The sequence below is a fragment of the Aspergillus welwitschiae genome (assembly GCF_003344945.1).
Source record: "Aspergillus welwitschiae strain CBS 139.54b unplaced genomic scaffold BDQ94scaffold_4, whole genome shotgun sequence".
NCBI classification, from domain to species: Eukaryota; Fungi; Ascomycota; class Eurotiomycetes; order Eurotiales; family Aspergillaceae; genus Aspergillus; species Aspergillus welwitschiae.
In genome coordinates this window covers 379,918-406,950 of record NW_020798698.1, presented here as the reverse complement: position 1 = coordinate 406,950, position 27,033 = coordinate 379,918, and the positions used below count along the sequence as shown (strand labels likewise).

The window sequence follows — 27,033 nt, the reverse complement described above, 5'->3', positions numbered from 1 at the left end:
GAAGCAAGCCTTTTAAAAGAGGGGCATACGTCACAGAGGTCATGTGCCGAGCGTCCTGATAAGTCTTAATTATATTACATCTGCCTTGATTCGATCTACTAAGAACCAATGCAAGGGTATAGACAGGCTTTGAAAGGTATCTTATTTGCTTGAAAAAAGTCGAGCGACAACAAAAGAAAAATCCCTCCATAGATCTTGACTCCAGCCATGCATGAAAACTGATATCGCCCCAACAGAGAAAGAACATTTAGAAGTGTGGAATAAGTCGAAAGTGCAAAGTTGAGGATGTGAGCAAGAGGCGACCGATAATATCTTGAAGGTAGCCGGGAGACAGAAGGCCTTGGTCACCTCGAGGGACTGAGAGGTCTGTTGAATCCTCCGACACGATTCATGTACTGTCTGTACTCCGTCTTCTTCTCCTTGCGGACTCCGTAAATGTCGTTCCCGGGGACCTTGGTATTCTTCGTGCTCCTGAATTTCGTGAATCCCATGCTGCGGCGCATCATTTCCTCGACATCGTCTTCTCCAACAGCTCCGTCACTGTCCACCTCCATTTCGTCTTTGAACCGGTTCCCTCCTGACTTCGCATCCGTAGCACCGTTTGTCTGTCCTCTATGGTCCCTGCGGTCGTGCCTGCGGTCGCTCCGGGGTCCGCGAGGTGGCGGCGTCCGCGACCGGTCCCTGTTGCCGTTCGGAATAGGTGATCGCGACCTGTACCTGTCCCCTTTTGAAGGATAGCCTTCATGCGTTGTTAGCATCCGTAGTTTGAAAAGTTTGGGTTCTTATCTCCGACATACCGCGTCTATCATAGTGCCTATCCCGACTGACACTTCTTTCCCTATCCCTCATTCCCCGTCCGTCTCTGTCTCTGCGGTCGCGGTCGCGGCGATCCCTCGACCGGCTTCTATCTCGCCTCCTGTCTCTCCGGTCCCTGGAGCGAGAACGGTATCTCCGATCATCACGAGGTCCATCGCGTCGTCCATCATCTTTCGCAACATGGTCCCGTCGAGGGCTTCTGGTATAATCTGGTTCTAATTCGGGTGAACGTGTCCTCCGGTCATCTTGGTCCCACATAGCTGAGCTATCGACTCGGCGAGCACGTTTCGCTGGTGGTTCCGTCATCTTGGAGACGGTGTCTGTGAGAGTCGTTGTGTTGGAGTGTTGTTTTCTTCGTGCACGTGTGAATCCGCAGGAGCGGTTCAAAGGGAAGGGGGATGGGGGATATGGCGGCTGCTAAGGAGATATCCAAAGTAATTAGTCCATTACTCTTCTTCCTCTACTTTTCAATGTCAATTGATAGAGATAAGCGCGCCACGTAGTGGTTGTAGTCTTGACTGAGAATGAGAAAAGTGCTCCGTAAGTCAGGTCCCGAGATTGAAGGCGTGAAGATTATTACGGTAGCCGGTTTCGACCTACTGCGCGGCTAGCCAGATGGGCTTGAACCACTGCCGATCTACGACCCAGGCTATTCACTGGATAAGCAGGGGGATAAATGAATCATCTGTTATCGGTCATTGCTATGATATATTATAGACTGGCGAATTTCACACTCATATGGTGGGAGTAAGCGAAATTGTGACATACAATCAAGTTGTTCCGGGAACTGATGCGGCCACCTTATCGTTGCCGGAGATATGCGATAACCAAATTCCCATGTAGGTCCAGTTGTTCGTTGGTAGAGTCTCAGTTTGGCAGCCTCGCGTAAGGGTTTAATTTAAATTTTTAGTGTTATTTTATGGTAATCCCTTCATGACATACCTTTCTGATGGCTGAGACAGATGTCAATTGTCAGCATGTTCCCATTCGAGCCAGCTCAGCCGTCCAGTGAAGTATATTTCCAGTTTGAGACCCTGGCAAAAGCCTCATAAGGCCTTATTCCGATACTAACTACTAAGTAGTAGTAATTTACCATTGCAGTAGTTTTTGTGACTAGTGATTGACTGGCATCTGACACACACATACTCCGTAGTCTACACAGGATCAAGTGTAGTAGATTGGTACAGATCCCATCATCTCAATGCATAAACAAATGTCATATTCAATGAGCTCATGAAAGTGTCTACAATAGCATCTATGGGTATGGAAGAGATGTTATCTACTTTATCACTTGTGATTTATGCGCTATTTGCAGTATGATGGCATGTGTTTACTTTTTAACCTCAAAATAAAGTCACAGTGCTTTTGATCCTCAAACTGTATCAGGTTGAAGATCTGGTGCAAACATACTACTTCTTTCAGACAGTAAGAATTGCATCCCTTGTGATACACTTGACAATTGAACTCTTTAATTCTCCGAATAGTAGTACATCATGCGGGTGGGCCGACAGCATGAGCTTAAACGCAAGCGAGATCGCTCATTGGAAATCTTGGGCGCCCCGAGCTGAGCGAACCCCTCCATAGCTCGATTCCTGGACCCCGCAATCTTCTGTGCCGAACCGATTCCGATTTTCTTCAAATTTCCCATTCCCGATCCTCCGCTGCACGTCGCCCTTACTTGACTTCAATTATGGCGCCCGCAAGCACTTCTCACCGACAGACGCATAATCTGCTCTTGATCTCAAAGCTTCTTAGCCTGAGAGATACCGCATCACCGCTTACCTTGGTCTTGGACTCACTAGAGCAGCCCGCGACCCCATTGACCAAAGAATACATTCGGCGTGCAAAGGTAGGCATGCTGTTTGCTCTGAGAATTGGAGGGCTGTTTGCACAGTTGAAAGTCGGCCACGAGGCAGCTGAACAATGGCCCTCGTGTCATTAAGTGCCTGTTCCGTCATTGCTTGCCGACGTGGCTAACTGTCGTCGCAACAGCTTTCCAGGACCCATGTAACCCTCCTTGCCTTTGAAACATTGAAACCCCCGGAGGGCGTCGATGCATTCATTCCCGCTCGCCGGAAGAGTCCTTTAGAGATCCTGAAAGCAGTTGGCGCTGCTTACCAAAATGTCTCATCGAATAGCCCTACCCGAAGTATGCCTATCCCAAGCTTCTTCCGCCGAGCTTCATCCGTGAATTGGCTAATGTATCCAAGGGAGACTCATCATCGTTGACGCCATCAACCCGCTTCTACACTCAAAAAAGGATGATCCTCAGTTCCATGTATCACAATTTCTAAGCTCCTTCCTGATTCCGCCTAATCCCACAGCTCCGAAGGTGGAGGTGTCGCTCGTGGTAAACTTTCATCAGGATGTTCCCAGCCCACCTGCTCTCTCGCCCTACGCACCCTCGCCCCTCTCAATGCTGACATACCTCGCTACTACAATCATCACACTCCATTCATTTTCGCATATTCTCGCGCAGAAAGCGGCACGCGATCGGAGTTTGGCCGCGCCTGTCTTTGGTCTTGAAGAAGAGCAGGATGGTGTGCTCCTTGGCCGACTGGACAGACCGAGTGGTCAAGACTCATCAGAGGGGATTGTACTCGAGCTGGAGCACCGCAGAAAGAGTGGTCGCGGCGTCTTGGAATGGTACTTCCTTCCTCCCGCTTCTCGTTACCCTCCCCAATACGTGAAGGAGATTGTGACGTTGCTGGACGACCATCCCTTGTACCGCCCGCCGCAGGAGCCGGACGCCGGTGCAGGCGAAGAAGAGCCCGAATCAACATTCGAATTGCGCCTTACGGAAAGACAGAGACGAGAGCGAGAGGGTGTGGTGCTGCCGTACTTCGATGCCCAGCAGGGTGACGGTCCGGGTGAAGGAGGACGCATCTTATACGACATGGGAGAAGAGGATGATTTTGACGAAGAGGAAGATGAAATCTAGATATATTTACCTCGTCTTCATCACCAGACAGCCCCTTCATATACGCCACAAGACACCACTTGACGGACTGCGACGTCCTTTATAGCACCATCCTTATGCGATACGGGCCATGCGCGATCAAATGATGCGGAGCCGCTGTTCATGCTCTTACAACTATGCGACGACTTAAGCTATACACTCCAACAGCTCTACCAGATTTTTGTTAGAGCTGATTAAGTCCTGGGCTTAGGGGGATGGTGTCCTGCAACCACCAGAGACATTATCTATGCATACAATCATATTAGCGGGTATCGAGTTTCGGAGCCGCTTTTGCCCGCAATTAAAAGAAGCGCCACCAAATGAGGAAAAGGAAGATAAACCCAACACCTGCGACAGGTCCGTACTGCGACAGGTTAGCGTCAAGTCTGCCGTCACATCAACATTGAACCTACCTGCTTGACCAACAACTCCCAGTTGATCCGTACCGCGGCCTTTCTGTACTTCTTGCTGTCTTCCCGTAGACGGCCCGACAATTCGCCCATCCTCTCCAAGCTATCGCCTCTGTATAGAAGGTCCTCGATGTTCTTGGTCATCACTTTCGTCACGTCCCGGAGCTCATCATTAAGACGGTCGAGATTTTGCGATGCGCGGCTATCCTGGTAGAGCTTTTTGGTGCGCTGAATGAAAGTGTCGAATTCCACAAAGGCATATGGGCGCAGAGTCGGAGATTGATACTGTGTCGGGGAATACGTCGTAGTGAACTCGGTTGCGAGATCGGCTAGATAGGTGAATGCAAGCTTGCGCGGATAGGAGTGATCGCATATGCAAAGGAAGCAGATATCATCCTTGATAAGATAGCTAACACCGGTCGTTAGCCAACTGCACTGACTAGTTTTTGCGTCGTACAAAATCCAAAATGTCAGACATACTGTAGATTAAATTGACCGGACTCAATACTGGCTTGCGGCGCCGAATTGCGATTCAATCGGCGAAAGATCATCTTAGCCTGAGACTTGATCTCAGAGAGCTCCACTTCAGCCTAGAGAAGAACACCAGGAATCCCATTGTCAGTTATCAAGCAACAATAGAGCAGTGAATGCGCCCTGAACCAAACTAACCTGCTCATCATCCACCGATGCCGCCAGCATCAAGCCTGTCTCGTAACATCAGTAAACGGCACACTTGGCTCACCCCTCACTCTGTTCCCCCTGAACAAGCTCCGGACAGCATCTTACCATCAATTCTGGCAATCTGTGTTGACCTAACCATCGTGGCGATACTTAATTTCCGTCCTATCACCTACTTGAGCACTCCTTCTGTCGACGCAGTGGTAGGTTGGTGACCTCGGGGTATTGTCCAGATCTCCAATCCAGGCCCGCGGATCAATGGCCCGCCCTCGCAAGGCGGTCGACCGTGGCAGTTCAGCAGCGAAGCAGCCAACAACAAGGTACGATTAGCCAACTAATGCTTGCGTTATCTTCTTTCCCTCTTGTGGCTGGAACAAGACGCATATGGCGACCGCTGAATAAGGCCGTCGCTGATTTAGTGAAGAGTGCTGACCTTGAGAATGTTTCAGAAGCCGCTCCTCTCGCTCTGTGAATGCGGCTAAACAGAGTAATGCCGGCGAATCGAGCTCCGCGATGTCACCATCTACTACTACCAATGCTAAACCGAAGCGGAATCCTAGAAGAGCCGCGGAAGATCGGTGGGAGGAGCAGAGGGTAATGACGAGTACGACGTCACCGTTGGTTGATGCGGATTTAGTGGTACGTTGGAATCGCTAGATATGACACTATCGGGCTGGCGCAATGTCTGGATTGTATGCTTACTGATACCTATTGAGTAGGGACTGCTTGCCAACCCTCAAGCTTGGGACTGTCTCGAAGAGAGCGAAAAGCAAGAGATCATCAGACTTCTTCCGGATGGCGTACATCCGGACCCTAACCCGCCATCTGATGACCCCGATGCGAAGATACCCCCAATTCCGCACTCTTTCTTACGCTACTCGAATAACTGGCGCGAAGGTATTCGGCAATTCCAAGCAGAGCTGGAGAATGGTTACCATGATCCGGAATGGTTGCGCCAGGCGAAGCTGGCCATGGAGGAGAGGGCCGCGGGCAGGTTTGACAGGTTCAAGGAGGAAGAGTTCGAGGAGTTTTGGGGACAGAAACAGAGGATGGACAAGACATTGGTGGCAGGGCAAAGCTCTCAGGTGAAATTGAAGACACTGATCGATCACAATGTTGTCCGCGAGGGCGATGTCTGGAAGTATTCGCGATGCTTTTCCAAGGGTGCCGACAGAGTTCTGGTAGAGAAGGAAGCTAGGGTATGTGGGAACTTTCATCACTTCCTCGATTCGACTTAGATGAACACTCTAACAACTTGCTAGATTGTGGGCATTAATGGCGCGCGGCTGAACTTCATTATTCCTCCTGGACAGCGTGTATTTCTCCCAGCTGTCTCAAGCGGGTACACACAAAATCAAAGCCATGCGGATGGGTTCAAAGCCGATGCAGAAGCTGGCCACCAGCAGCAAGATAGTAATGCTGTTGAAATCGACTATAACGTCCAATTGAACGCCAGCGAAACGACAGAGCCTGTCTCTCCTAAGAAGCGCAAATGTGAAGATGAACACGGCGACTGCAAACGCCAGCGTTCTAAGCCTCCAGAAGCCAATGACCAAGCGGCATCTTCTAGCGAGTTGCCAAAAGAAGCGGCCGCAGATACCGTCAGCCCTTCAACGGCGGCGGAGGCCGTTTCATCCGCCGAGGCTGCAGTAATCTCCACAGCGTCAAGTGAGAAGCCGGAAAGTGCGGGCGAAGCATCAGAGGAACCGCCCGTATCAGTGCCTGATGGACCCCAGGAATCGACAAAAGAGACAGAAGAGACGGCTCCTGCGGACATCCTCGATGAGAGGATGGACGGGATTTTGGTTGAGAATATCCAGGGGCTTACCTCACTTGCCTCCAAGATTATCGAAGTTGATGGCCGTATTACGGACATTCCTAACGGGAATGCTTGGAAAGAGTTTCGTGCATACAGGAACAATCAGGATATGGGGAGTCTATGGGAGGTTAGACAAGCTTGGTTCCAACGTGCTAGGAAGTAAATAGGATGGCTGGTCCTTCTATGTGCGCCCAACATACTAGCATGCTTTAATTTCTCCCAGTTTGGATAACGATAAACTTTACTTTAGATAACGGTGTGTCGCCAATAGAGTGCAAGTCGCTCATGATACCTCTACCATAGGCATGAGCGAACTCATTCACAATATTACCTATTATTGTTCCAAACACATCAAGACTTAATAATCATTGAAATCCCTCATGACCAGTACCCATACCCATAATCATACCCTCCTCCTTAGACGACCGACCAGCCTCATCAGCAGCATAATCCACAGCAAAGCTTGCCTGAATGAAGTCCTCCAGCTCTTCACTAACCGTCTTGAGCTTCTCCTTTACGCTAGCCACACCCTCCTGCCCCACAATATGTCGGGACGGTGGATTCTCATGGCCCGCAATAGCTGTAATAGCATAGACAGTCTCACTCACCAGCACCTCCATATGCGCCGAACTTAGCGGAGGATACGTTGATATGACCTCTGAGGCCGAGAATGGACCATCTTCGATAGAGTTACCTTGGTTCGACCCATTTGATGAACCCGCTGAGGATTGCGTGTTGCTCGACAGACGTGACACGAGTCGGTTCAGGATTCCGCGGAAGAGTGGCGCGTGGTTAGCAGCGGATGAGTATACGGGACCTATGGGTGGAACGCTGGTTACTAAGTTTGTGAGAATGCCGATCTCGATGCTGCATTGGAAAATGGTGAGCTTGATGTTGAATGGAGCGATCTCATATGCGAGACTCTGGTAATGGATTGGTTAGCGATAAAGTTGGGATAGAGGGTGGGAAATGTGGTAGTGAATCTCACATCGCAGAAGCCTTCGAGAGCCCATCCGGCTGCGCAGTACATTCCCAGTCCGGGTGTACCTATATGAGCGGCTGTCTCTGGTTAGATCTTGCCTGATGTATGTGAGAAGTAGGAGCTGTGCTTACTGATGCCGGAGAGGATCGTGATGTGCCCTGCCTTTTGCCTTCGCATGTGCGGCAGCGCTGCCTTAATGATATTGAGTGGTCCGAAGTAGTTGCTCTCAAACTGGTCTCGGACTAGATTAAGCGTCTGCTGCGAGGCTGAGAGCTCTTCCACTGTTCCGATGAGGGCTACGATGCCATTTAGCGATGTGCAAGATGTGGGTATCGAGGCAGTTGAAAGCTAACCTTGGCTAGTACAGCAAAGAAGAACGTCTACTCTGCCGAATGAAGCGACAGCTTGCGCCACTATGGCCTGACATTCGCCGACCATTCTGTGAGATAATTATAAGCCTATGTCATATATTCGAGAGTAACAAGACCCAATCACACCTTATGTCCAGAGGCAGTGCCTTGAATCGCTTCCCCCATCCCTCATTGCTTTCAATTTCTGCCAGAAAAGCATCGAACATATCTCGACGACATTCATCGCGATCCAGGCTCGAGTGCGCCAGTCCAACCAGGGCATAGTCTCCATGCATTAAGATCTGGCGCGTCACAGAGATGCCGATGGGGGAATCCCCGGCCGTGATAACCCACACCCGCGGCTCATTATGAGCAGGAAACTGAGGGCGGGAGTAATCGGGAGAGGGCTGATTGTCCGCCATTGGGAATAAAACCGACCTTCATGAGCCTAACATGCCTATTGCGCGACTCAGTGCTCTTCTCCAAATCCGGCGGAATCGTAGCAGATCGGTGATGTGGAGAAATCCGCGGAGGAGGGATTTATGACATGCTTCCCACTTCCGCCTGGCTTATCGCCGGGACCCGCCAAGGGCCAAACGCCGGGCTTCTGGGCCAGAACCAACCAACCAACCAGCCGTTAGCCTTCGTGTTCCTTCGTGGCCTCTTTTCTCTTCCTTCTTCTTCTTCTTCTTCTTCTTCTTCTTCTTCCTCCTCTCCCCCGTTTTTCCCTCTTTGCTGACCAGGTTCTCTATAAACGGGTCGCAATGCCGGAACAACGTCAGCGTAGGGAGGAGTCGGAGCAAGGCGTGCGTATGCTTCAATCTGCTTTGTTTGTGGTGCAGGATTCGATGGGTTGGCTGACAGTCGCTTTTCCTTGCTTTAGTCCGGCTTCAAGGGTGCCCTTCAGGGTCTGGCTTTTTTCTTGTTGGCGCAATTTGTGATGAGCCAGTTCTTTGGGTCAAAGCAAAATGCGGGCTCAGGAGCAAAGCCTAGTGATGTGCCTTCTTTCAACACGCGTCCGCCTCGCAGCGAAGTGTCCAACTACAGCCCCGTTCCCGATCTCGTTACCCCGATTTGGCCTTCCGATAGTGCTCTGGACCTGAATATCTACGTTTCGCCTTCAATTGTCGTTCCTGGCTTCAAGTCCTTCCCATCGGACTCCCTCGTTCTGGAGGAAAAGAACTTTACTATCGGAAACTACAGTGACACTAGAGAAATTGACACGACCATCAAGATCCCCAAGGAGGTTCAACGCAACGGAACTCTCTGGGCGCATTTCTTTGTCGGACTCACCGGACACCAGCTCGACCCTACCGCTAAGGATTACAGTACCGATAGTGCCGTTCATTTCTTCCGCCCCTTGAACCAGTACCTCCCCAAGAAGAAAGTGAAGAAGTTGAAGAACCTGCTTGCTTCGTCGGAGGAAACCGAGGAGGAAGAAGATGATGGCACTCCCGATGTCTCCATTGCGTCTTACTACCACCCGAACTTCACCGTGTCCGTTGTTCCTGACGCCGGTGCGCAGAAGTACCGCCAGGTTCACCCTGCTGTTAGACAGCATATGCAGCTCGAAGCGACTGGCGCGCGGGATGCCACTGGGCAGAATGGCTGGTACTATCCGATTGTGTTCCTCAACACCTTCTGGCAGCTCAGAAGTCACATGATGGAGCTCAACTCGACCGTCGAGACCGTTCCTATGCGTATCACTCTCAACAACCTGCAGAACTGGAAGTTCAGCATGATGGCAAGTGTTGATGAGAATGCGAAGGCAAATGCCAAGCAGGCGGCTTTTGGTGGTCAGACACCCGGTGGCGGGGACGGTACTGAGTTCGAAATGGTCAAGGAAGTCCTGCTTGACACGAACATCTACCTGCTCTGCACAACTGGTGTGGTTACTATCCTGCATATGGTCTTCGAAACTCTGGCCTTCAAGAACGATATTGTAAGCTTATCACTCCATTTCCCTTTCGAATCCTTCTTGTGTCAAACGCTAATGGGTATGTACTCTGAATAGTCTCACTGGCGCAAGAAGAAGGATGTTGTTGGTACCTCCGTTCGTACCATCCTGGCGAATGTCTTCATGCAGGCGGTCATCTTCCTCTACTTGATGGACAACAGTGAGAACACTTCTTGGATGATCCTCGCAAGTCAAGGTTTTGGTATCCTGCTAGAAGCCTGGAAGATCACCAAGACAGTAGACGTGCGCTTGCGTCCTCCGCCAGCTGGATCATTCTTCTCATTCCTCCCTTATGTTATTGTCTTTGAGGACAAGCACAAGCTCAGTGAGACGGAGCAGAAGACCAAAGAATATGATGAGATCGCATTCCGCTGGCTGTATATCATTGCTGTTCCGCTCTTGGCCGCATATGCTGTGTACAGCCTGATCTACAACACGCACAAGTCGTGGTACTCCTATGTCATTGAGACCCTTGTTGGAAGTGTCTACGCCTACGGCTTCCTGATGATGGTGCCTAGTCTGTACATCAACTATCGACTGAAGGTATGTTCCCTTCTTAACCATCCATGTAATAATTTTTGCTAACTTGTTATTGCAGTCTGTCGCTCATATGCCCGGAAAGGCTTTGACGTACAAGTTCCTCAACACCTTCATCGACGACCTTTTTGCTTTCACTGTCAAGATGCCTTGGCTCCACAGATTGGCAACCTTCCGTGATGATATCATTTTCTTCATCTGGCTCTACCAAGGCTGGAAGTACAAGGTTGATTACAAGCGTGTCAACGAATTTGGTCAGGGTGGCGACAGTGATGAGGAGGAAGAGGAGCCTACACCGGCTGAGGCGCCCAAGGCCAAGGAGACAGCGACTGCCTCTGGGAAGGCAAGCTCTAAGCAGCCGGCTAGAAAGAGGAAGTAGACGTGATTGGCTTCATTCTTCCTGGAAGTATTCCCAGACTACTGTTCATAGTTGAGATGTTGGAGACATTGTGGGCCATGGCTTTTTGTTCCTCCCACGATGTCATTTACTACCAATCGCATAATGAGGAGCTGCATACAGCTCAAGACCATCTAGATTGAGACCGTCCGAAGTAGAGTAACTCAATACTACGCCATTTGAGGAAGAGACGGCAAGCATCCAGTCTAGCGCATATGAAGATGCTTGACTGTAGGCACCTCATCTATAAATAAGTAGCTGCAACTAGAGTGCCTTGAAAAAGCATTCATATTTTATTTTGGCGGGTCTGCAGATCAGAAACAAGACCACATGAGATAGAAAGAACAAGATTACTGCAAAGCGTCCATGGTGTTCGCAGTTACAACTGACGAAGCTGGCATACGGCCTACAGTGGTTGTTGGACACCCGAAATGGTAAAGTTGCTCTCTCAGGTTCCATTTCCCGCGATCGACTCGAACAGTCCCACGCGACGGAGATACATCCTGAAACCACCTACCACGGCAAAAAGCGACTTGACCATCAACACACTGTCACTTTTGCGCCCAGAGAGCATAATATCAGGCGCTTTATGGTAATAGAGCCTAACGCGCTGTTTGCTCAGGGCGACAGTCTTGTTTTGCGTGTGATGTGCCTGGTGGTGCGAAACACCTACAATCAAGCACGGCCTCACTCGGCTAGAGGAGAGGAAGGTCTATTAGTTGACTGATAGGTTTGATAATTTGTTTGCGAAACAGACATGTCATCTGACTCTGAAAGAGGTTTGTCAAGCTTGCTTCATCGCACAGGTTCGAGTTTGCTGATAGTGATACTAGACATTGAAGTCAGGCCTAGTAGCCTTGAAGATGCGATCGAGCATCTTGAAGCAGGTAAAACCAGTTACTAAAGACATCTTGAAAAATGGCGCATCATTAATGTGTATCCAGTTGCTTTCGTGCCTCCGAAACAGCGATACACGGATGCTGGCCAGTTGGCCAAAACAATAGCAACCCACGCGTACGAGAGCGGCATACCGCAAGCTGCCCTCGAACGCTTGCTGAAGCTTCTCACGACACACAATGCTCTTGACCAAGGCACAGTCACTACACTAGTCAAGAACTTGTACCCGCTGGAGAGAGTATCTTCCAAACTAATCACACGGGTTGTGTGCTGTCTCGGACCCGCTAAAACGAAGCCCAGTCCTGCGACCCAGGCTTTGCTTGTGCGATGGCTGATCCTTGTATACGATTACCTCGATGACAAGACTCATCTGGCAAAACTATATGCCGTGCTATTTAACTATCTGGACATGATCAGTCTGCGCAAGCCTCTGTGCCACTTGCTTTCGTTCATCACGAGGCGCAAGCATGTCAAGCCCTTTCGTATCCAAGCTCTCATGGAGTTAGTCAGCCTTTCCGGTGGTGAAGAGAAAGAGCTCTTGATTCTACTTAATGTGTTCAAGAATTATTGTCCTGACGTTATTGTCGGTGACCTTGGTTTTACGGGAAGAAAGGCATCCTTCTTTAAACACCCGGACCCTGAATGGACCGCTCATGTCAGAGAAATTCAGGATACGCACCTTGAAAGGTTGCAGGCAGTGCAGCCCTCGACATTTCAGGTTGTACATCGCGGCCTAACAAAAAGAAGCAAGATAGAGGCCATTGTTCCTGATGTGAAGACATCAAGAGTGTCCTATAGCCACACTTCTTTGGAAGAACTGCGTGGTGTCGAGCATCTTGTTGATAAGATTGACAAGATAGAATTACCTAACCAGATTATATCCATGCTGGGAAATAGCTTGGCGCAGAAGTACCTCTTCCTGGCTCGTTCTGAGGCTGCAGATCGCCGGTTGAACGACTGGCTAAAAACATTCCTAAGTGACCAACTGGAAATTGCGCGGTCAAACGACGTGGAAGACCATGAGAGTTTGGGCTACATATTGGCTTTGGCGGTTGAATATGCGCAATACACGAAGGTATTTCCCGTTAGTCATTATTCGCTACCTCAGTGGCTCACTCTATTATAGGAAATACCGGACGCTTTCACATCATTCCTCAAAAAGTACCTCATCTCCTGGAATGGCGAGGACAACAAAGAGCAGATACTTGGGCTTCTCGTGTATATTCCCATTCTTGACTTCGATATTCTAGGTACAGATTTCTTGATACCACTGGAGAGAGCACTCCTTAACGGAGCCATTTCATCAAGAACATCTCTACTCGATTTCTATTCGGCCTTGATCCGTCGATGGGGAATCCAGTTAAGGACACATTCCCGGACCACAGAGGAATTCAAGCCATTGGGTCTCCTGATATCGCACGCAGAGCTCCTAGCTTTATCGACTTTGGAGTGCTTGACCTCAATGCCGGATCCCACAGATGCTCGACATGAGACACAGAAGCCTGCCACACTGTCCATCTTGGACTTCTACTGTACCCTGGCCGAACTTTTCACACATGCATCCCTGAATGGGAGCATTCGACTTACTGTCCCGCTAGCTCCTACGGTCTATACACTTGCCTTCACGCCCATCAACTCAGTCATCTCCATCATGTGCTCAGTACTTGCCAGCTATAAGTCGTCCTTTGAGGCTTCCCTCACCTCTCAGGTTCTCCGGGTACCAAACTCTCAAGACTCGCTCTATCCGACAGAACTTGTGGGCCAATTCAATGGCTATATTATGGACATCTGTAACCTGATCTGGCGGAACCGAGGACTCAACTCGGAAGACCCCAACGCCGTGGGTTGTTTGATACCGGCCCCCACCGTTGGTGCACTGACGCGGTTCATTCGTGAGTTCAATGAGAGGGAAAGAAAGCGCGATTTCTCTTTTGTCTACACCATATCCTCGGTTTTCTCTCTAAGCCACCACGTGGCATTGTGCAACATGTCTGCGGCCTGTTTCTCTGACCTCGAGGAAGAAAACAACATTAGCGATGAACAGCCCAAGCTGAGGAAGCCAGTGACGCAGAAGGCACTGAGTGCGCTGGAGAAAGAAGGAGGCATGAAGATGACGTGGCAGGAGTATAGGGTGCGCATGCTTGACTGGCTTGACGCGAATGGAAGTGTTGGGATTGGTAATTTAATGCGGAGTACGATGAAGGCTTTGCGAAAAGAGTAGAGAACGGTATCAGAAGAAAACTCACTTATGCCTTCCTCTCGTATGTATTCGAAATGCATACACGCTTTGATATTTCGTGATTTGTAGTAATATAATACAGAAAGGGCTCGACGAGCCGCCAGCCACTCCAAGGTGTTCCGAGTCTAGTGTACACTGTAATGAGGAAGTATGAGAGGCCCCAGGCTGTAGTCGTGGAAGGCATCAAGCTGCCAAAAATAAATGAAAAATCATCAGAAGCGCTGGACTGTGTTCAGGTAGATATCTCGTAGACTCGGCTCTTCTCGAAGGTCACTGATGATATCCTCCATTTCCGCAACCTGTGCCTCATCCTTGAGATCGACTATTGTGTCTTGGTTGGGATCCCATATGATATCCAACTCCTCAATGGAAAGGCCAATCATTTTCTCAAGTGTCTCGCCCACACTCTTTGTTTCCGTGGGTTCTGTGAAGACAAGGAGCCGGCCTTGCTCATCTGCCGTGATATCCGTAGCACCTGCTTCGATAGCCTGGTCTATATAGTCGTCGGGATCCACCCCATCCTTCTTCTCGAAGATGATCCTGCCTTTCTTTTCAAAGAGGTATGTGGTAGGTGTGACGATGCCCCCGGCATCTTTGATAGCGTGTCGAACGTCTTGCAATACACGGGCTTTCTGATCGGTCAGACACTCGAGAACGGCCGCAACCGAATGGGGGAGAATAGCTTCGACCGTGACCTGTTCCAGAGCTTCACCAGTGACACTTATGCCCTGTCCCCGAGCAACTGCTGCTTCGATCACAGTCTTTGGGATTCCTGCTCGCTTTGCATTGGAAAGGGCGAGGGTAAGGCGCGGATTGAATTTAGGATCGGGACCCCACACTGCTTGAGATCAATACCGAAGAATGACGGGGGATTGATTGTCGAAATCCTTCAAGTACATACTCTGAGTTGCACTGCTGATTTCCTTGCCAATAAGTTGGCGCTCCTTGCTTTTTGCCTTGTCATTTTTGGCCTTGTCATGTTTGATCTGAGACCATCGATTGTGTCCTGCAAGCCACGGAGCGCTGGTGGTGAGGGTACGGCAACCATCGCCCACCACCCAATTCGCGCGGGCAACCCGCTGCTGCACCAGGCGTTTGCATACGATCGTCGTCATTGCAGAAAGCTTCGATAGATGATCCCCGCAAGCGCGTCACTTCGTGAAAAAGCGTCTAGAATCGCGATCTGATAGCGGGGCCGGTGCAACAGTTTCTCCGCGACCGCCCCCGGACGGAGGTGTGAGGCCAAGTGCCCGCTTAAAGGGGGGGGGAGATCCATCTCATCCCCATCCCATAGAAAGTCTGGCCGACCTGTCAACCAGATTGCGGTCGCATCGTGTTCTCCTTTCGCATCTCACCTCTGTTCATTCCTTGTGAAAGGGAACCCTATGGGTGACCCTTTAGTCGCCATAGTCGATCCCAATGTCTTCATCGGAAAACGCTACGTCTACTTCTGACAACCATGCGCTCCCCTCCGAACAACAGGACCTGTACCTCCTCACCTTCACCTCCGATCTGGTTCAACACATTTCCGGCCTCGATAAGGCTCAAGTATCGGCGCAGCAAAAGTTCTTGAAAAAGGAATTGTTCAAGATACTCACGCTTTCCTCGCCGACCATCACGCGAGTAATCCGCAATAATCTAGGCCGGTGTTTCGGGGCAATCTTCAGCAAGGGTGACCGTGGCATACTATTTGAAACTGTTACCGATCTACTAGGCCTCCTAAATACGGGCAAGAGCGATGCGGAATTGAAGACTAGGTTTGCTGTAGCCCATTGTATGGGCGAGGTCTTTGCGGTCGCCGGAGAAAGTGTCTTTGCGCAATCAGGCGTTGTTGTTGCAAGCTTGCTCAAATTGCTTAAAGCATCAAGCAACCACACTGGATGTCGTGGGTCAACCTTTGCCGTCCTGCGAAAGGTCGTGGTCGGTACTGGAGTCCCCGTGGACGAAGCAACTGCGCGCGACATCTGGAAACAAGCTCGCAATGCCGCAACCGGGGATAAATCGACGTTCGTTCAAGTACATGCCTGTCGCTGCCTGGAGCAGTTAGTGAACACGACTCCATACTTTGACAACACGAACGACTTTGACCATCTGAAGACCTTGGTATGGAAAGTCATTGACAGCCCGGTGGCCCCGGTCAGACACGCGGCCGCGGCCTGCTTGGCTCGTGCGCTGGCCAAGTTGCATGCTACCGATACCCCAATTATCTCAGCCCCGAAGTCGAAGAAAGCAAAGAGACTATCAAAGAAGCCGGCTGCTAAACCTGGCGAGGATGAAGAAGAGGCCGAAATTTCAGAATCATCTGCTCCCAAGAAAGCTGAGCCGCGTTTGTTCTTCCTCCTTCCTGACCTTCTTCGTCAGCTGTCTGCGCAGTATTTACGGAGCACAACTTCCAACCGGGCCCGCGCAGGTATCGCTATCTGCTACAAGCATGTTCTGCGAATCCTTGGGGATAAGATCATCGAGGAACGTTACGGCCAAATCGCAAATCATCTGCTTTTCGATATTCTCAACCACCCTACCGTCACGTACAATCGATTCAGGCTTCTGATGACCAGGAAGTTCGTCAAGAGTATTCTGGAGGATACTGTTGGCCGCGAATCCCTCCGGGAAACTAGTCAACTCAATGCGGCCAAGTGGCTAATCAATGATGTTCTCAAGGATTATCCTCAAGTAATCCAGGAACGCCGCGAGCCTAGCAAACATTCCCTCACGAGCGCCTTAAGTGCACTTTCTTCTTTGATTGTGTCCCTTGGGTCTGCTTTTGGTACCCTGGCGGAAACTTGTCGCGAAGCTCTGCTCCAAGTTTTACCGCACCCCAGCTATACTGTTCAGATCCATACAGCTCAATGCCTACGAAACTTCGTCCTTGCGTGTCCGCATCAGTTGTTGTCCTGTGTCACCATTTGCTTGAATAGCCTGAACCGAGAAGTGGGACAGCTGTCAACGCCTAGGCAGTCGCCGCGTCGCTGCATCGGTTATGCCAATGGACTCTCTGCCATGTTAAGTACATCTCGATTACAGCCTCTTTATGGTTCAGTTGAGGTGTTCTCGCGTGTGTTCACCCAGGCGACGGATCTCCTGAAGACTAGTAGCAACTCGGAACTGCGTGCCGCCAGTACACAGATTCAAGTCGCTTGGATTCTGATCGGAGGGCTGATGCCACTCGGCCCTAGTTTTGTGAAGATTCATCTCTCTCAATTATCGCTACTATGGAAGAATGCGCTCCCCAAACACCTGAGTCAAGAGAACTCTGGAAAACGCGGTATACTGGAATTGAGCTTCCTTGCGCATGTGAGGGAGTGCGCTCTGAGTTCGCTGCTGGTGTTTATGGAGTTCAACAGCAGACTTATAACAGCCGACGGCGCGAAGAGAATTGCCATAATGCTCCAAAACACGGTTGAATTCCTGGACGATCTGCCCCGCCAAAAGACTGCCAACGAACTTTCGCAACGACTTCATCCATCATTGCAACTTCATGATATCGAGACCATGGTCCGGCGCCGTGTTCTGCAGTGCTTTTCTAAGTTACTCCGGGTTCACCCTGTTAGCCATGCCGATGTTATTTCTCAGTCTAGTTTACTGAGCCTGGCCATCTCGTCGTTTGCAGACCCCGACGCGGCCCAAGCTGGTCCACTGGAGAGCTCAATCGCGGCATCCACCGCGCAATTTGAAACTTTGTGGGATCTATGTGATAACTATGGCTTCGGAATGACAGGCCTGGCGAGGGAATACGTGCGCGTGACTCTGACTGGGAAGCATGGTACCGATAATGGTCCTGCTTGGTCGGCTGTTGATTCAGCGGATCAAGCTGTGGATGAAGCTGTGAGTGGCCCACTTTTCTCTCAGATAAATCGTAGTAGGACTAATATCTCTGCAGTTGACTTTCCCTATATGCCAAGCAAGCGAACATGATTCTTTGCTTTTATACTCGAGAAGGGAAGAAGATTCTCCTTTGGCTGATCCCCATTCCACCGGCGTTGTGAATGCCGCCATTGAGCTCTTTTCTGTTGCAATTCCGTTGCACACCCCAAGGGTCCAGGAAGGTAGTGTAGAACAAATCGCAACCTTCCTCTCATCCACCAGTCTTCAGCGTAATCCCGGGCGCAAGGCTGCTATGGTCGTCAATATCGCTGTGGCACTACTCCATGCTCTGAAGGTCTCCGTGAAAGAGACCGGTTCTACATCTGGGAAGCTCAATCCCGCGACTGATAAAGTGTTGCAGGAACTTGTCCAGGTAAGGCTTGTTGTTGGCAGAGCTATGATGGAAAGGGCCATAACAGAAAGCTAATTGACGCAGAAATTCGTAACCGATGCTGATCTGACTGTTCGGACAATCGGGGTTGAGGCACTCGGACGTCTTTGTGAGAGCTCTGGGACCGCTTTCACCAATACACAGATCAACTGGCTGGTCGACACCATTGTGGAGAACCGCGAGCCCAATACCCGTGCTGGCTGTGCTGCTGCCTTGGGTTGCATTCATTCCCAAGTTGGTGGTATGGCAGCTGGCCTGCATCTTAAGACCATTGTTGGCGTTTTGATGTCCCTGTGTAGCGACCCTCACCCTGTCGTCCACTTCTGGGCTCTTGGTGGTCTAGAGAGAGTAGCTAACTCTGCCGGACTGACCTTTTCGCCCTTCGTCTCAAGTTCCCTCGGAATGCTAGCCCAGCTATACAACGCTGACACACACAATGAGGAGGCTGCAGCCCTAGCGACTTCCAACATCGAAATGTCTTTCCTCACTCCTGTCGTGATCAGTCGCTGTGTTGACTCCCTCATCAACGTTCTCGGGCCGGATCTTCAGGACATTGCTAAAACACGCAACCTCATTCTCACACTTCTTCGCCAGTTCCAGCTGGAGGACAACTCGGCTCTAGTCACTGAAAGCTCCAAATGCTTGGATCATCTCTCCCTGTATGCGCCGGGATACGTTGATTTCTCCGGATACGTAAAGCGGTTACAGAATGAGCTCAGCGACGGCAACCCGTTGATGAGGGATGTGGCTATTCGGGGACTGAGTAACCTCATGAAGCGTGACGCTGGAGCTGTCCTCCGCACCGCCACTCCAACTCTTGAAGAGGAAATTTGGCTTGCATTCGATGATACTCCAGACTGCCCAATCCTCAGAAGCATGATCCAGGATTGGCTGCAACAAACGGCCCTTGTGGAGACGGAATTGTGGATCCAGCGCTGCCACAACACGCTGACCAAGACTCGTGTTAAAGTGGAGGATATTCCTCTAACATCCGCGATCAGGCCTACTGGAAATGACATGCCAGATGATGAGGTTGCAGGGTTTGCGTCCGCAATTGCGGGCGCTGGCCAGACAGAAGAGGCAAATGGCGCTGTCTCTGGCCAGGAGCTTCTGAAATGGCAGACTCGGAATTTCGTTATGAGCTGTCTTAGCCAACTTTTGGCGATTGTGCAAGAGGCAATTCTGCCGGATCAAACTATTCCTGCTGAGCTTGCGCTGCAGCAGAAGGTTGGAGATATCGTCCGCATGGCTTTCTCAGCATCGACTGCCAATGTAATAGAACTTCGAGTCTGGGGACTGCGGATTATTGATCAAGTTCTCAAAGTACGTTAGCCCCTATTTAAGGTGAAAATGTCTCGTTTCTCAGCTAACAATCTATCAGATGTTTGGCAAGACACCCGACCCAGACTTTACCGAGGCATCCCTTCTGGAACAGTATCAAGCTCAGATTGGATCGGCTCTTACGCCCGCGTTTGCCGCTGACTCGTCTGCGGAATTGGCATCAGAGGCCATCAATGTCTCTGCGACATTCATTGCTACCGGCATAGTGACCAACGTTGATCGAATGGGCAGAATCTTGAAGCTTATGGTTCTAGGCCTTGAGAACTTCTCCAGTAAGTGCCATAAAAGTATGTAATAGAATTCCGCTAACCACCCCAGAAAACCTTGACACTACCGAGATTGGCGACCTCAAAGGTCTTAATCCGAATGCTAGGGTCATGGTCAAGATGGCTTTGTATTCTGCCTGGGCACGGCTGCAGATTGCCAGTGTTGAGCAGGACTACCTGAACCAAGTGGTTCAACCGTATCTCATGAAACTCACTCCGCTATGGTTGTCTTCGCTCCAGGAATATGCTCGGCTGCGTTTCGAGCCTGATATCTCAGGAAGCTTGGGCACTGGCCCTATGAGCGGGGATTTGGACGAGGTGTACGCGGCATTGAATCGGGAGACCCTCTTGAAGGTAGGACATGACTGGCAGGGTCGAAGTTACTAGTCAAGATGCTAACCATCGTTACAGTTTTACCAAGACTCCTGGTTAAACCTTGTCGATGCCATTGCTGGCCTGGTTGAAAAGGACATCGATTTTGTCTTTGACGCATTGGACGGCAAGTCGGAGTTGGAAGAATCTGAGAAGACCGAGAAGGACGACGAGCAGAAAACTATCGATGAGCCAAAGGGAAAGGGTGACAACATCAACTATCGTGATGAGCCTGTTGCATTCTTTTTCGTTCTGTTTGGTCTGGCATTTGAAGCTCTAGTTGACCAGTCTACAACCCCATCCCAGAGATTGGAGATTCTCCAGGCTCTTAAAAGGATCCTGAGGCCAGTCATCTCGGGTAATGCGATCTACCAGGATGCGATTTTCTCGGAGACTATGGACTCTCTTGACCGTCTCGCGTTGACCGAAACAACTCCCATCCAGAATGTCATCGTGGAAATAGCACGGAACCTGTCCTTAGACCATCCTTCTGCCAAGGGCAGCGAGGGCCGAGACGATCATCTGTCCGACGACATTGAGCAGCTTTTCGAGCTAACAAGAAGCATAATCCTCGTGCTTGCAGGGCTCCTGCCCAATCTTCGCGAGTCCACACCTCTTGCACGATTCAATGTCGGGTCGGATGATGCCTTGTCCCTCATCCGGCTTGCGCTCTCGTCGCTGGTTAATGTTGCCTCGATTTTCCCCTCAATCATCCGCAACGACCTCAACGCATGCATTTTGCACATTTTCAGCACTATCTTGGCGACTGGGCTGTGCCAGGCGGAGGTCGTGCCTCAGGCTCTACCGACTTTCAAACACTTCATCAGCAGCGTAGCGAATTCGCCCGAAGTCAGTCCAGAACACCCGGAAAACCGTAGCGTCGTCTCTCGCCAGTTGCGTGGCTGTCTTACACGCTTCCTCACTACCCTGACTTTTGCGCAACGACGAGAGTCCGAGTCCTCTCTCCCCTGCGCGAAGAACACTCTCCTTGCTATTGCCATTCTCCTAACGAGCGGTGGACACATTATTCCACCTCAAGATCCTGTGATTTTCCGAGTTCTGGATGAACTCCTGGACTGCCTTCAAGATGTTGGACTTGCGAACGTTGCTGCTGGTTGCATTCGCTCCATTCTCCTGACCTCAAACCCGAGATCCCCCACTAGCGAAGTGATCGCCCGCTACCTGTTACCCCGACTCATTGCCTTCTACGTCGGCTGTCCCACAGACAACGGTGACGTCCCCAGCGACCCGGAAAACTCCAAAACAGTCATTGCGCGCACGCTCGTCGCATGTGTCAGCAATGCAGTATTCCCTGCAAACGAGATGCCCACCGCCATCTCCCTAATTATGTCGACGCTTCTTTCTCGCGCAAAACGTGAGGGGCAGGCCATCTATCAGGAAACCGCCGTTCATCTGCTGGAACTGGCTAAAGCCAATCAGCTCGTGTTCCGAGCGCTCGTGGCTACTATGAGTCCGGAGCAGAAGGCTCGACTCGAGGAAATCCTCCGCAGTGCGGAAGCCGGTTTGGGAGCCAATAAACATGCCCGTGAGAGCACGCAGTCCAGCAGTGAGCAGCAAGCCATGCCTAGTATTGCGCTGAGGTTCGACTTCTAGTATACTTTATTGGATTCTTCGCGTCTTTTGCTTTCTTCTTTGCATGTTTTTATTTCGTGTTCATCTTTTTACTCGTGTTACAAAACCCCCCCGTATAAATTTAATTGGACAGGCGTGAGTGACTTTGGCTCCTGCCGGATGACATGTTCTATCACGCATGCATGGCACGAGATGTGATGATGACGACAACGCAGGGATAACTGGCTAGTACTTGGAAGGAAGGGTCCCGTGCACAGGTCATGACGGCGAGCGTTGCGCTTATGAGATACATGCCCATACTATTTGCATATATAGAGTTATTTTTTTTTTTAAAAGATGATAGAGAAGTATAGGTATAGGTACAATGATTTGAAATGTTAACATGACATGATATGACAAGGATAATGAACGATGGAACCCGTCTATATGTTGCGATTGTCCCCATCCAGGGAACAGTAGAGAACTAAATGTGAAAGAGAGAGAGAGAGAGAGAGAGAGAGAGAGAGAATGTCAAAAAGATAGATATATGCGTGGGGGTATCGAGATGTCTCACCAACCAGGAGGGAGATAAATCAATGTGATGTGGGCTAAGAAAACAAAAGGAGAAGATCTATAACTGGTATAAGAATGGATGATATACAGGAGAAGTAGGAAGTAGATGGATTGGTTGTTGTACAATCGGTAAAATCATTTGAACTGGGAATGAAAGGAGGGTAATGGAAGTTCAGCCAAGGGACTCTCCAAGATGAACCCCCGGAACTGGCGCCGACTTGGGCTGGAGAGGATCCCGGCCGGCGACGGCAGCTGCTGCTCGGGCCTCTTTAGTTCCGCCCTTGACTGGGAGATCTTGCTCTTTCTTTTTCTTCTCCGCGCTCTCCTGCGCCTTGCGGACAGAGTAGTACTTCAGGAAGCAGATGATCATGACTGTACGAGATTAGTATTAAAACTTGAGACGGAGTGTAAGGAAGGTATAGAATGTGACTCACAGGCACTAGTAGCAACGGCCATAGCAGCTCTCCTGGTTAGAATCCAGCGCAGGCCCTCAATTTCGCTCTTGCCGTCACTGTTCAGAGAGACTGTGATTTTGTAATTTAGTTCCTGTACAGAGGTGTCGATGCTCCGCTGTTGTTCGCGGGTCGTCATCTTGTGATCGTTGAACATTCCCTTGATGTCGTCTTTCAGACCGGCCAGTTCCTGGTTCAAGCGTTGAGATAGAATGTCAGACTCGTGCTGTAGCTGTGTTCGGGACGTCCGCTGACGCTGCATTTCGGAGTTTCTGGCCGTCTGTAAAGAGGATTGGAGTTCCGAGCAAGCTGCTTTGAACAGGTAGGATTCGTTCTCAACGTCCGACTTGGAGGTCAGGCTTTGGCGTGCGAGATCGAGGTTACTGTGTAGGATGGTCCGGACTGCCTTCATGATTGTGACGGATTGTTCTTCGGAGAAGCCGCCTGTGGAGAGGTCGCGAACGAGCGAATATGTATCGAAATGATGAACGTAAGGGGCTGGGGCGAGGTTCGGGTGGTTATTTTCGGAGGCGAGACCGCCGGTTGTAGTCAGGTAGGATGAAGGAGATGGCATGTGAAGTACACCCTCGAGAGGGTTCTGGTTGAGTGGATGGTGAAGATGGATGGATTCCTCGGGGGGTCTTTCGCTTGATATAGCATTGACCTCATCGGCATCACGGGCGTCGAGGATGGGCTCGGAGTCTTCACGGGGCTCTTGTTCTTGTGCGGATTTCTCCTCATCTAGCAGTTCTGTGTCTGCAGAGGCAAACTTGTCTTGTTGCGACTGTGATGAGGCCTCGGAGGTGGTGTCGGTGTCCTTTGGCTGCGATTGCGCTGGTGGGGTTGGGTTCGGAGATGAAGCAGCATTGCTGTCCTTGTCTTTCCCGGATGAAGAGTTGGTGGGCTGTTGACGAGCTGGTTCATCTTTAGGTTTGGAGGGCGGTGGTAGGTTCGCTTCTGCGGCAGGCCCGTATCTTCGATGATAGGTTTCCTGATTTCGTCGTGGACTGGTGTGGAAGGGAGCGTACTGGTTGCGGGATGAAAGGCGAAGAGAACGGTAGGTATGGGGTTCGCAGGATCGAACTGCGCGCATCAGATTTGGGTAAAGGAATGGAAGCCTTGGGGCCGCCATGGTTGCCGCGTTGACAAGGGATTAAGGGGAGAGGAGGAAGAAGGAGCAAGGATGAGAGGTGCAACAAGACAAGGCAGCCGGTCAGGAGAGAAAGAGGGAGATGAACGATGAACGCATCTCGTTTTCCCGCGGCCAAGTCGGCGTCACCGCCGGAAACGTGACGTGGGCGGTGAGTAACCCCCGCGGCCGCTAGGCCCGATCAGGAAGGTTATACATACGCACGCTCATTGGCCGGTCACAGGAGGTATGAAGATGGTATGAACTGGATTGTCCGATGATGATATGGTTATGATCTATATACATTGTTTCATGCCACTGGCAGCCTGTTCAGAGCTCAGATCCCATAGTTAAGAGCCCAAATAATAGCTGGGTCCGTTTCCAGTACTCGCGCGCAGCGTTCTCTAGGTTCTTTGTCGCCTTCGCAGGCAAGTCGAGACTGCTGCGAAGTGTACCCAATACTTCTGTCAACTGGCTGCGCTCAGAGTGTTGAACCGCAAACGCATCATTCAGATAGACGGAATCGAAGTATAGCTGTATCTTCCGGTCCTTGACATCGGCCGCACTGTCTGATTCGATACTTTCAGTTTCTGGCTTCGCCGGGTCGCTATCCTCGCCGTTCCGTGCCGATTCCGTCTCTTCATCATCCTGTGAGGCAGACTTTTTGCTGTCCTCATGATCGACAGGTGAGTTAAGGTTCTCAAGGGAATATTTGATCGCCTTTGAGATCTCATCGAGCATGGCGCTCTTTAGCGTTTGGGTTGTGGAAGCATCCCAAAGCCCGGCGCCGTACTGATCCATAGAACGCACAATTCTACGCAGGTATTTGAACGTCGATGGTGTCGGCTGGACAGGGATTTCGGGATCACCTTCCCAAAGTGTGCGACCTGGCACTTTTCCAGACTTCGATTTCGAAGTAGCCGGAGACTTCCAGGGTCCTGTGCGGGCGACTATGTCAGTAGCAAGAATTTTCTGCAACTCCGGCACAATGCTCTGGGACAGTGCATAATCGCTCGAAATGAACTGGACAGGCAGATCTCTTCGAGCCAGTCGGATAGTCTTCAGCATAAAAGCGGCCTCACCGCTTTGTCCCGGCTTCTCAAGTGTGTCGAAGGTTGTGCTGAGCGAATTTTGGAGTGTTTCGAATGCTTGCTCAATTGCCGCCTGAAGGGCTTCGCGCAGCAGTCGTGGATCGTCGTCGTTCAACATGGCAGGAACATCGATATCAAGATCCTCGTCCTCGCCTTCGTCCAAGACGTCAGCCCAACGTATCTGCCGTAGGCCATCGATAGACTCCCTGGACTCCTCGATGACAGACAACCATCCATGGTATTTCTCAAGGACAGCGGATACGTCATCATCACGGCCCAGGAGTCTGTCCGTGACAGCTTGCTTGAACGCAGCAGAGCCGTTGGAATAGTCAAGGGAAATCAAGTCCTCGGCCCAAAGTGACTGCGAAGCCGTGTGGGCTCTGTCGCCCCAATGCGACACTCCAGAAGCGACGCCTTGACCGAATACATCCAATGTTTTAGCTTGTTCTGACAGAATCCCTCTAAGTCGATCATTAAAAACCGACCTAATTCCCTCCAGAACTTGTAACGATGAATGGGTGGGTGTCGAGCTCCGGGAAGATAGCCAGAGCTCCAATGTCTGCTTGCGTAACGAGAGAAGCTTCGAGAAGTCCAGCCAGTTTGTGAGGGTGCCCCGGCACCCGTCTAAGAATCTATCAAAAGCCGGTTTGGACCATTGCTTGATCGTCTTCTCGGCATCCGACTTCGATAACTCACTAAGCTTGATCCATGGTGTGAAGTTATTAACATCTGCGGCAACCCAGCGTCCCAGAACACCGAGGTCTAGGTCGTCCAAACTCCGAATTTCAGGGTCTGTCAGCAGGGGCCGTGCTTTCAGTTTGCTTAGAACATCAGACAGACGGCGAGATAGCAGGATCTTAGAAGTTTGGAGGGTCCGAACATATAGTCGTAAGCTGTTCAGGACATTCTCGCCTGACGGGTCGACAAGCTCCAACTGGCCTCCAATACCATCTAGGCGAACCTGGTGAAAATAGCGAATAGCGTCATCTGAGGAAGAGCTAGTTGTAAGACAGTACGCTGCCAAGGCCTCAATAATCTCATCAGCCGCATACTTAGCAGACGCGAGACGCTTTTCGAGCCTCCTCAACAGACTTCGCCGAAGGGACGCCAATTGATTGCGCAAGTCCTCCACAAATGGTGGTACCGTTGTCTGCTGGGACAGGGTCTTGTGTAGAAGGCGAGAGATGACCATAAGCTTCGCCACAAGTAAGACGGAGCCGCGTCGTCGCAAAAGCTTGGAGATTGACGATGCGCAGCGATGAAGCAAGGCCAGTTGCCCTCCGAGCGCTCGTTTCGCGGCATCTAGTTCCCATCAGCTGTTGGTTGTAACCAAAGCCAAACTCACGGCAATAACATACCTTCATCATGGCTATCATCCTTTATCTGATTGTAATGTGTGTACATCTTCTCCATCAGGCGTGGATTGCATCTTCGTCCTATGTCGGCCAGCGTCGAATCCACATCCTCCATTTCGCGGTTCATCGACACGATCGTCTCGGCAGTGCCAATAAGTTCTCGGTATCTCGTACTAGATGCGCCATATATGATTAGTCCTGCATATAGATATCATGAGGGTTTGCTTTCACATACCCGACAAGAGCCCTGAGCTTCTCCTTATTGCTTGCGATGTCCCGGCGCAGCTCCTGCTCCACGCGGCGCACAGTAGGAATTGGATAGTGAAATGCATCCTGCCAGGACTTCAATGACTGGGGATCCGGGCCATCAGACGCCATGGTGAAAGGAAAGGACGCTGGCGGGACAAGCCAACAATGCAGGGCATCAATGCCAGCCGGAGCACTGCCTGGAATGATGCTACGCAGCCCGTAATCACTGGATGACGATCTATTGTGCCTGAGGCAGCACGTGGCTTCAATACGGTACGGTCATGCCTGTATCAACGATGCTATTTCGGGTAAGTGACTTGAGTCATCCCCAAAAAAG

General features: G+C 50.7%; 11 protein-coding genes across 11 annotated transcripts; 5 read left to right on the top strand and 6 right to left on the bottom strand.

Moving 5' to 3' along the window:
• Positions 1-7: 7 nt before the first annotated feature.
• On the bottom strand, positions 8-1,819 carry BDQ94DRAFT_136394 (SNUT3/LISCH7 family protein). Its single transcript, XM_026764852.1, has 3 exons — positions 1,779-1,819; positions 799-1,655; positions 8-740 (listed from the first exon to the last, which is right to left on the bottom strand). The coding sequence occupies exons 2-3, from the start codon at positions 1,120-1,122 to the stop codon at positions 345-347; spliced, it is 720 nt and encodes a 239-aa protein (XP_026630442.1). The 5' UTR covers positions 1,123-1,655; positions 1,779-1,819; the 3' UTR covers positions 8-344.
• Positions 1,820-2,462: 643 nt separating this feature from the next.
• BDQ94DRAFT_89877 (Elongator subunit IKI1) lies at positions 2,463-3,962 on the top strand. The gene is made up of 3 exons (XM_026776804.1): positions 2,463-2,665; positions 2,809-2,965; positions 3,027-3,962. The coding sequence occupies exons 1-3, from the start codon at positions 2,507-2,509 to the stop codon at positions 3,755-3,757; spliced, it is 1,047 nt and encodes a 348-aa protein (XP_026630441.1). The 5' UTR covers positions 2,463-2,506; the 3' UTR covers positions 3,758-3,962.
• On the bottom strand, positions 3,963-5,077 carry BDQ94DRAFT_89865 (SNAP receptor SEC22). The gene is made up of 4 exons (XM_026776803.1): positions 4,972-5,077; positions 4,855-4,889; positions 4,666-4,775; positions 3,963-4,594 (listed from the first exon to the last, which is right to left on the bottom strand). Exons 1-4 carry the CDS (start codon positions 5,003-5,005, stop codon positions 4,168-4,170), a joined length of 606 nt encoding a protein of 201 aa, XP_026630440.1. The 5' UTR covers positions 5,006-5,077; the 3' UTR covers positions 3,963-4,167.
• Positions 5,078-5,150: 73 nt separating this feature from the next.
• Positions 5,151-6,946, top strand: BDQ94DRAFT_89861 (uncharacterized protein). Its single transcript, XM_026776802.1, has 3 exons — positions 5,151-5,502; positions 5,583-6,062; positions 6,126-6,946. Exons 1-3 carry the CDS (start codon positions 5,377-5,379, stop codon positions 6,843-6,845), a joined length of 1,326 nt encoding a protein of 441 aa, XP_026630439.1. The 5' UTR covers positions 5,151-5,376; the 3' UTR covers positions 6,846-6,946.
• BDQ94DRAFT_89858 (short chain dehydrogenase/reductase family protein) lies at positions 6,947-8,518 on the bottom strand. The gene is made up of 5 exons (XM_026776801.1): positions 8,162-8,518; positions 8,018-8,103; positions 7,796-7,960; positions 7,671-7,741; positions 6,947-7,605 (listed from the first exon to the last, which is right to left on the bottom strand). The coding sequence occupies exons 1-5, from the start codon at positions 8,434-8,436 to the stop codon at positions 7,048-7,050; spliced, it is 1,155 nt and encodes a 384-aa protein (XP_026630438.1). The 5' UTR covers positions 8,437-8,518; the 3' UTR covers positions 6,947-7,047.
• Positions 8,519-8,688: 170 nt separating this feature from the next.
• BDQ94DRAFT_136389 (CLPTM1 family protein) lies at positions 8,689-11,180 on the top strand. Its single transcript, XM_026764851.1, has 4 exons — positions 8,689-8,820; positions 8,898-9,956; positions 10,029-10,514; positions 10,570-11,180. Exons 1-4 carry the CDS (start codon positions 8,779-8,781, stop codon positions 10,885-10,887), a joined length of 1,905 nt encoding a protein of 634 aa, XP_026630437.1. The 5' UTR covers positions 8,689-8,778; the 3' UTR covers positions 10,888-11,180.
• Positions 11,181-11,426: 246 nt separating this feature from the next.
• On the top strand, positions 11,427-14,170 carry BDQ94DRAFT_182740 (Mis6 domain protein). Its single transcript, XM_026774228.1, has 4 exons — positions 11,427-11,684; positions 11,739-11,792; positions 11,850-12,877; positions 12,929-14,170. Exons 1-4 carry the CDS (start codon positions 11,663-11,665, stop codon positions 14,021-14,023), a joined length of 2,199 nt encoding a protein of 732 aa, XP_026630436.1. The 5' UTR covers positions 11,427-11,662; the 3' UTR covers positions 14,024-14,170.
• On the bottom strand, positions 14,064-15,181 carry BDQ94DRAFT_136387 (post-initiation translation factor DPC29). The gene is made up of 2 exons (XM_026764850.1): positions 14,943-15,181; positions 14,064-14,879 (listed from the first exon to the last, which is right to left on the bottom strand). Exons 1-2 carry the CDS (start codon positions 15,154-15,156, stop codon positions 14,254-14,256), a joined length of 840 nt encoding a protein of 279 aa, XP_026630435.1. The 5' UTR covers positions 15,157-15,181; the 3' UTR covers positions 14,064-14,253.
• Positions 15,182-15,334: 153 nt separating this feature from the next.
• Positions 15,335-21,965, top strand: BDQ94DRAFT_182736 (AP-1 complex accessory protein LAA1). The gene is made up of 6 exons (XM_026774227.1): positions 15,335-17,866; positions 17,922-18,278; positions 18,342-19,619; positions 19,678-19,909; positions 19,956-20,257; positions 20,315-21,965. Exons 1-6 carry the CDS (start codon positions 15,461-15,463, stop codon positions 21,887-21,889), a joined length of 6,150 nt encoding a protein of 2,049 aa, XP_026630434.1. The 5' UTR covers positions 15,335-15,460; the 3' UTR covers positions 21,890-21,965.
• A 487-nt stretch (positions 21,966-22,452) lies between these two features.
• BDQ94DRAFT_89792 (CCDC90 family protein) lies at positions 22,453-24,084 on the bottom strand. Its single transcript, XM_026776800.1, has 2 exons — positions 22,855-24,084; positions 22,453-22,792 (listed from the first exon to the last, which is right to left on the bottom strand). Exons 1-2 carry the CDS (start codon positions 24,002-24,004, stop codon positions 22,593-22,595), a joined length of 1,350 nt encoding a protein of 449 aa, XP_026630433.1. The 5' UTR covers positions 24,005-24,084; the 3' UTR covers positions 22,453-22,592.
• Positions 24,085-24,251: 167 nt separating this feature from the next.
• BDQ94DRAFT_136379 (uncharacterized protein) lies at positions 24,252-26,887 on the bottom strand. Its single transcript, XM_026764849.1, has 3 exons — positions 26,683-26,887; positions 26,451-26,620; positions 24,252-26,394 (listed from the first exon to the last, which is right to left on the bottom strand). The coding sequence occupies exons 1-3, from the start codon at positions 26,823-26,825 to the stop codon at positions 24,332-24,334; spliced, it is 2,376 nt and encodes a 791-aa protein (XP_026630432.1). The 5' UTR covers positions 26,826-26,887; the 3' UTR covers positions 24,252-24,331.
• Positions 26,888-27,033: the final 146 nt, after the last annotated feature.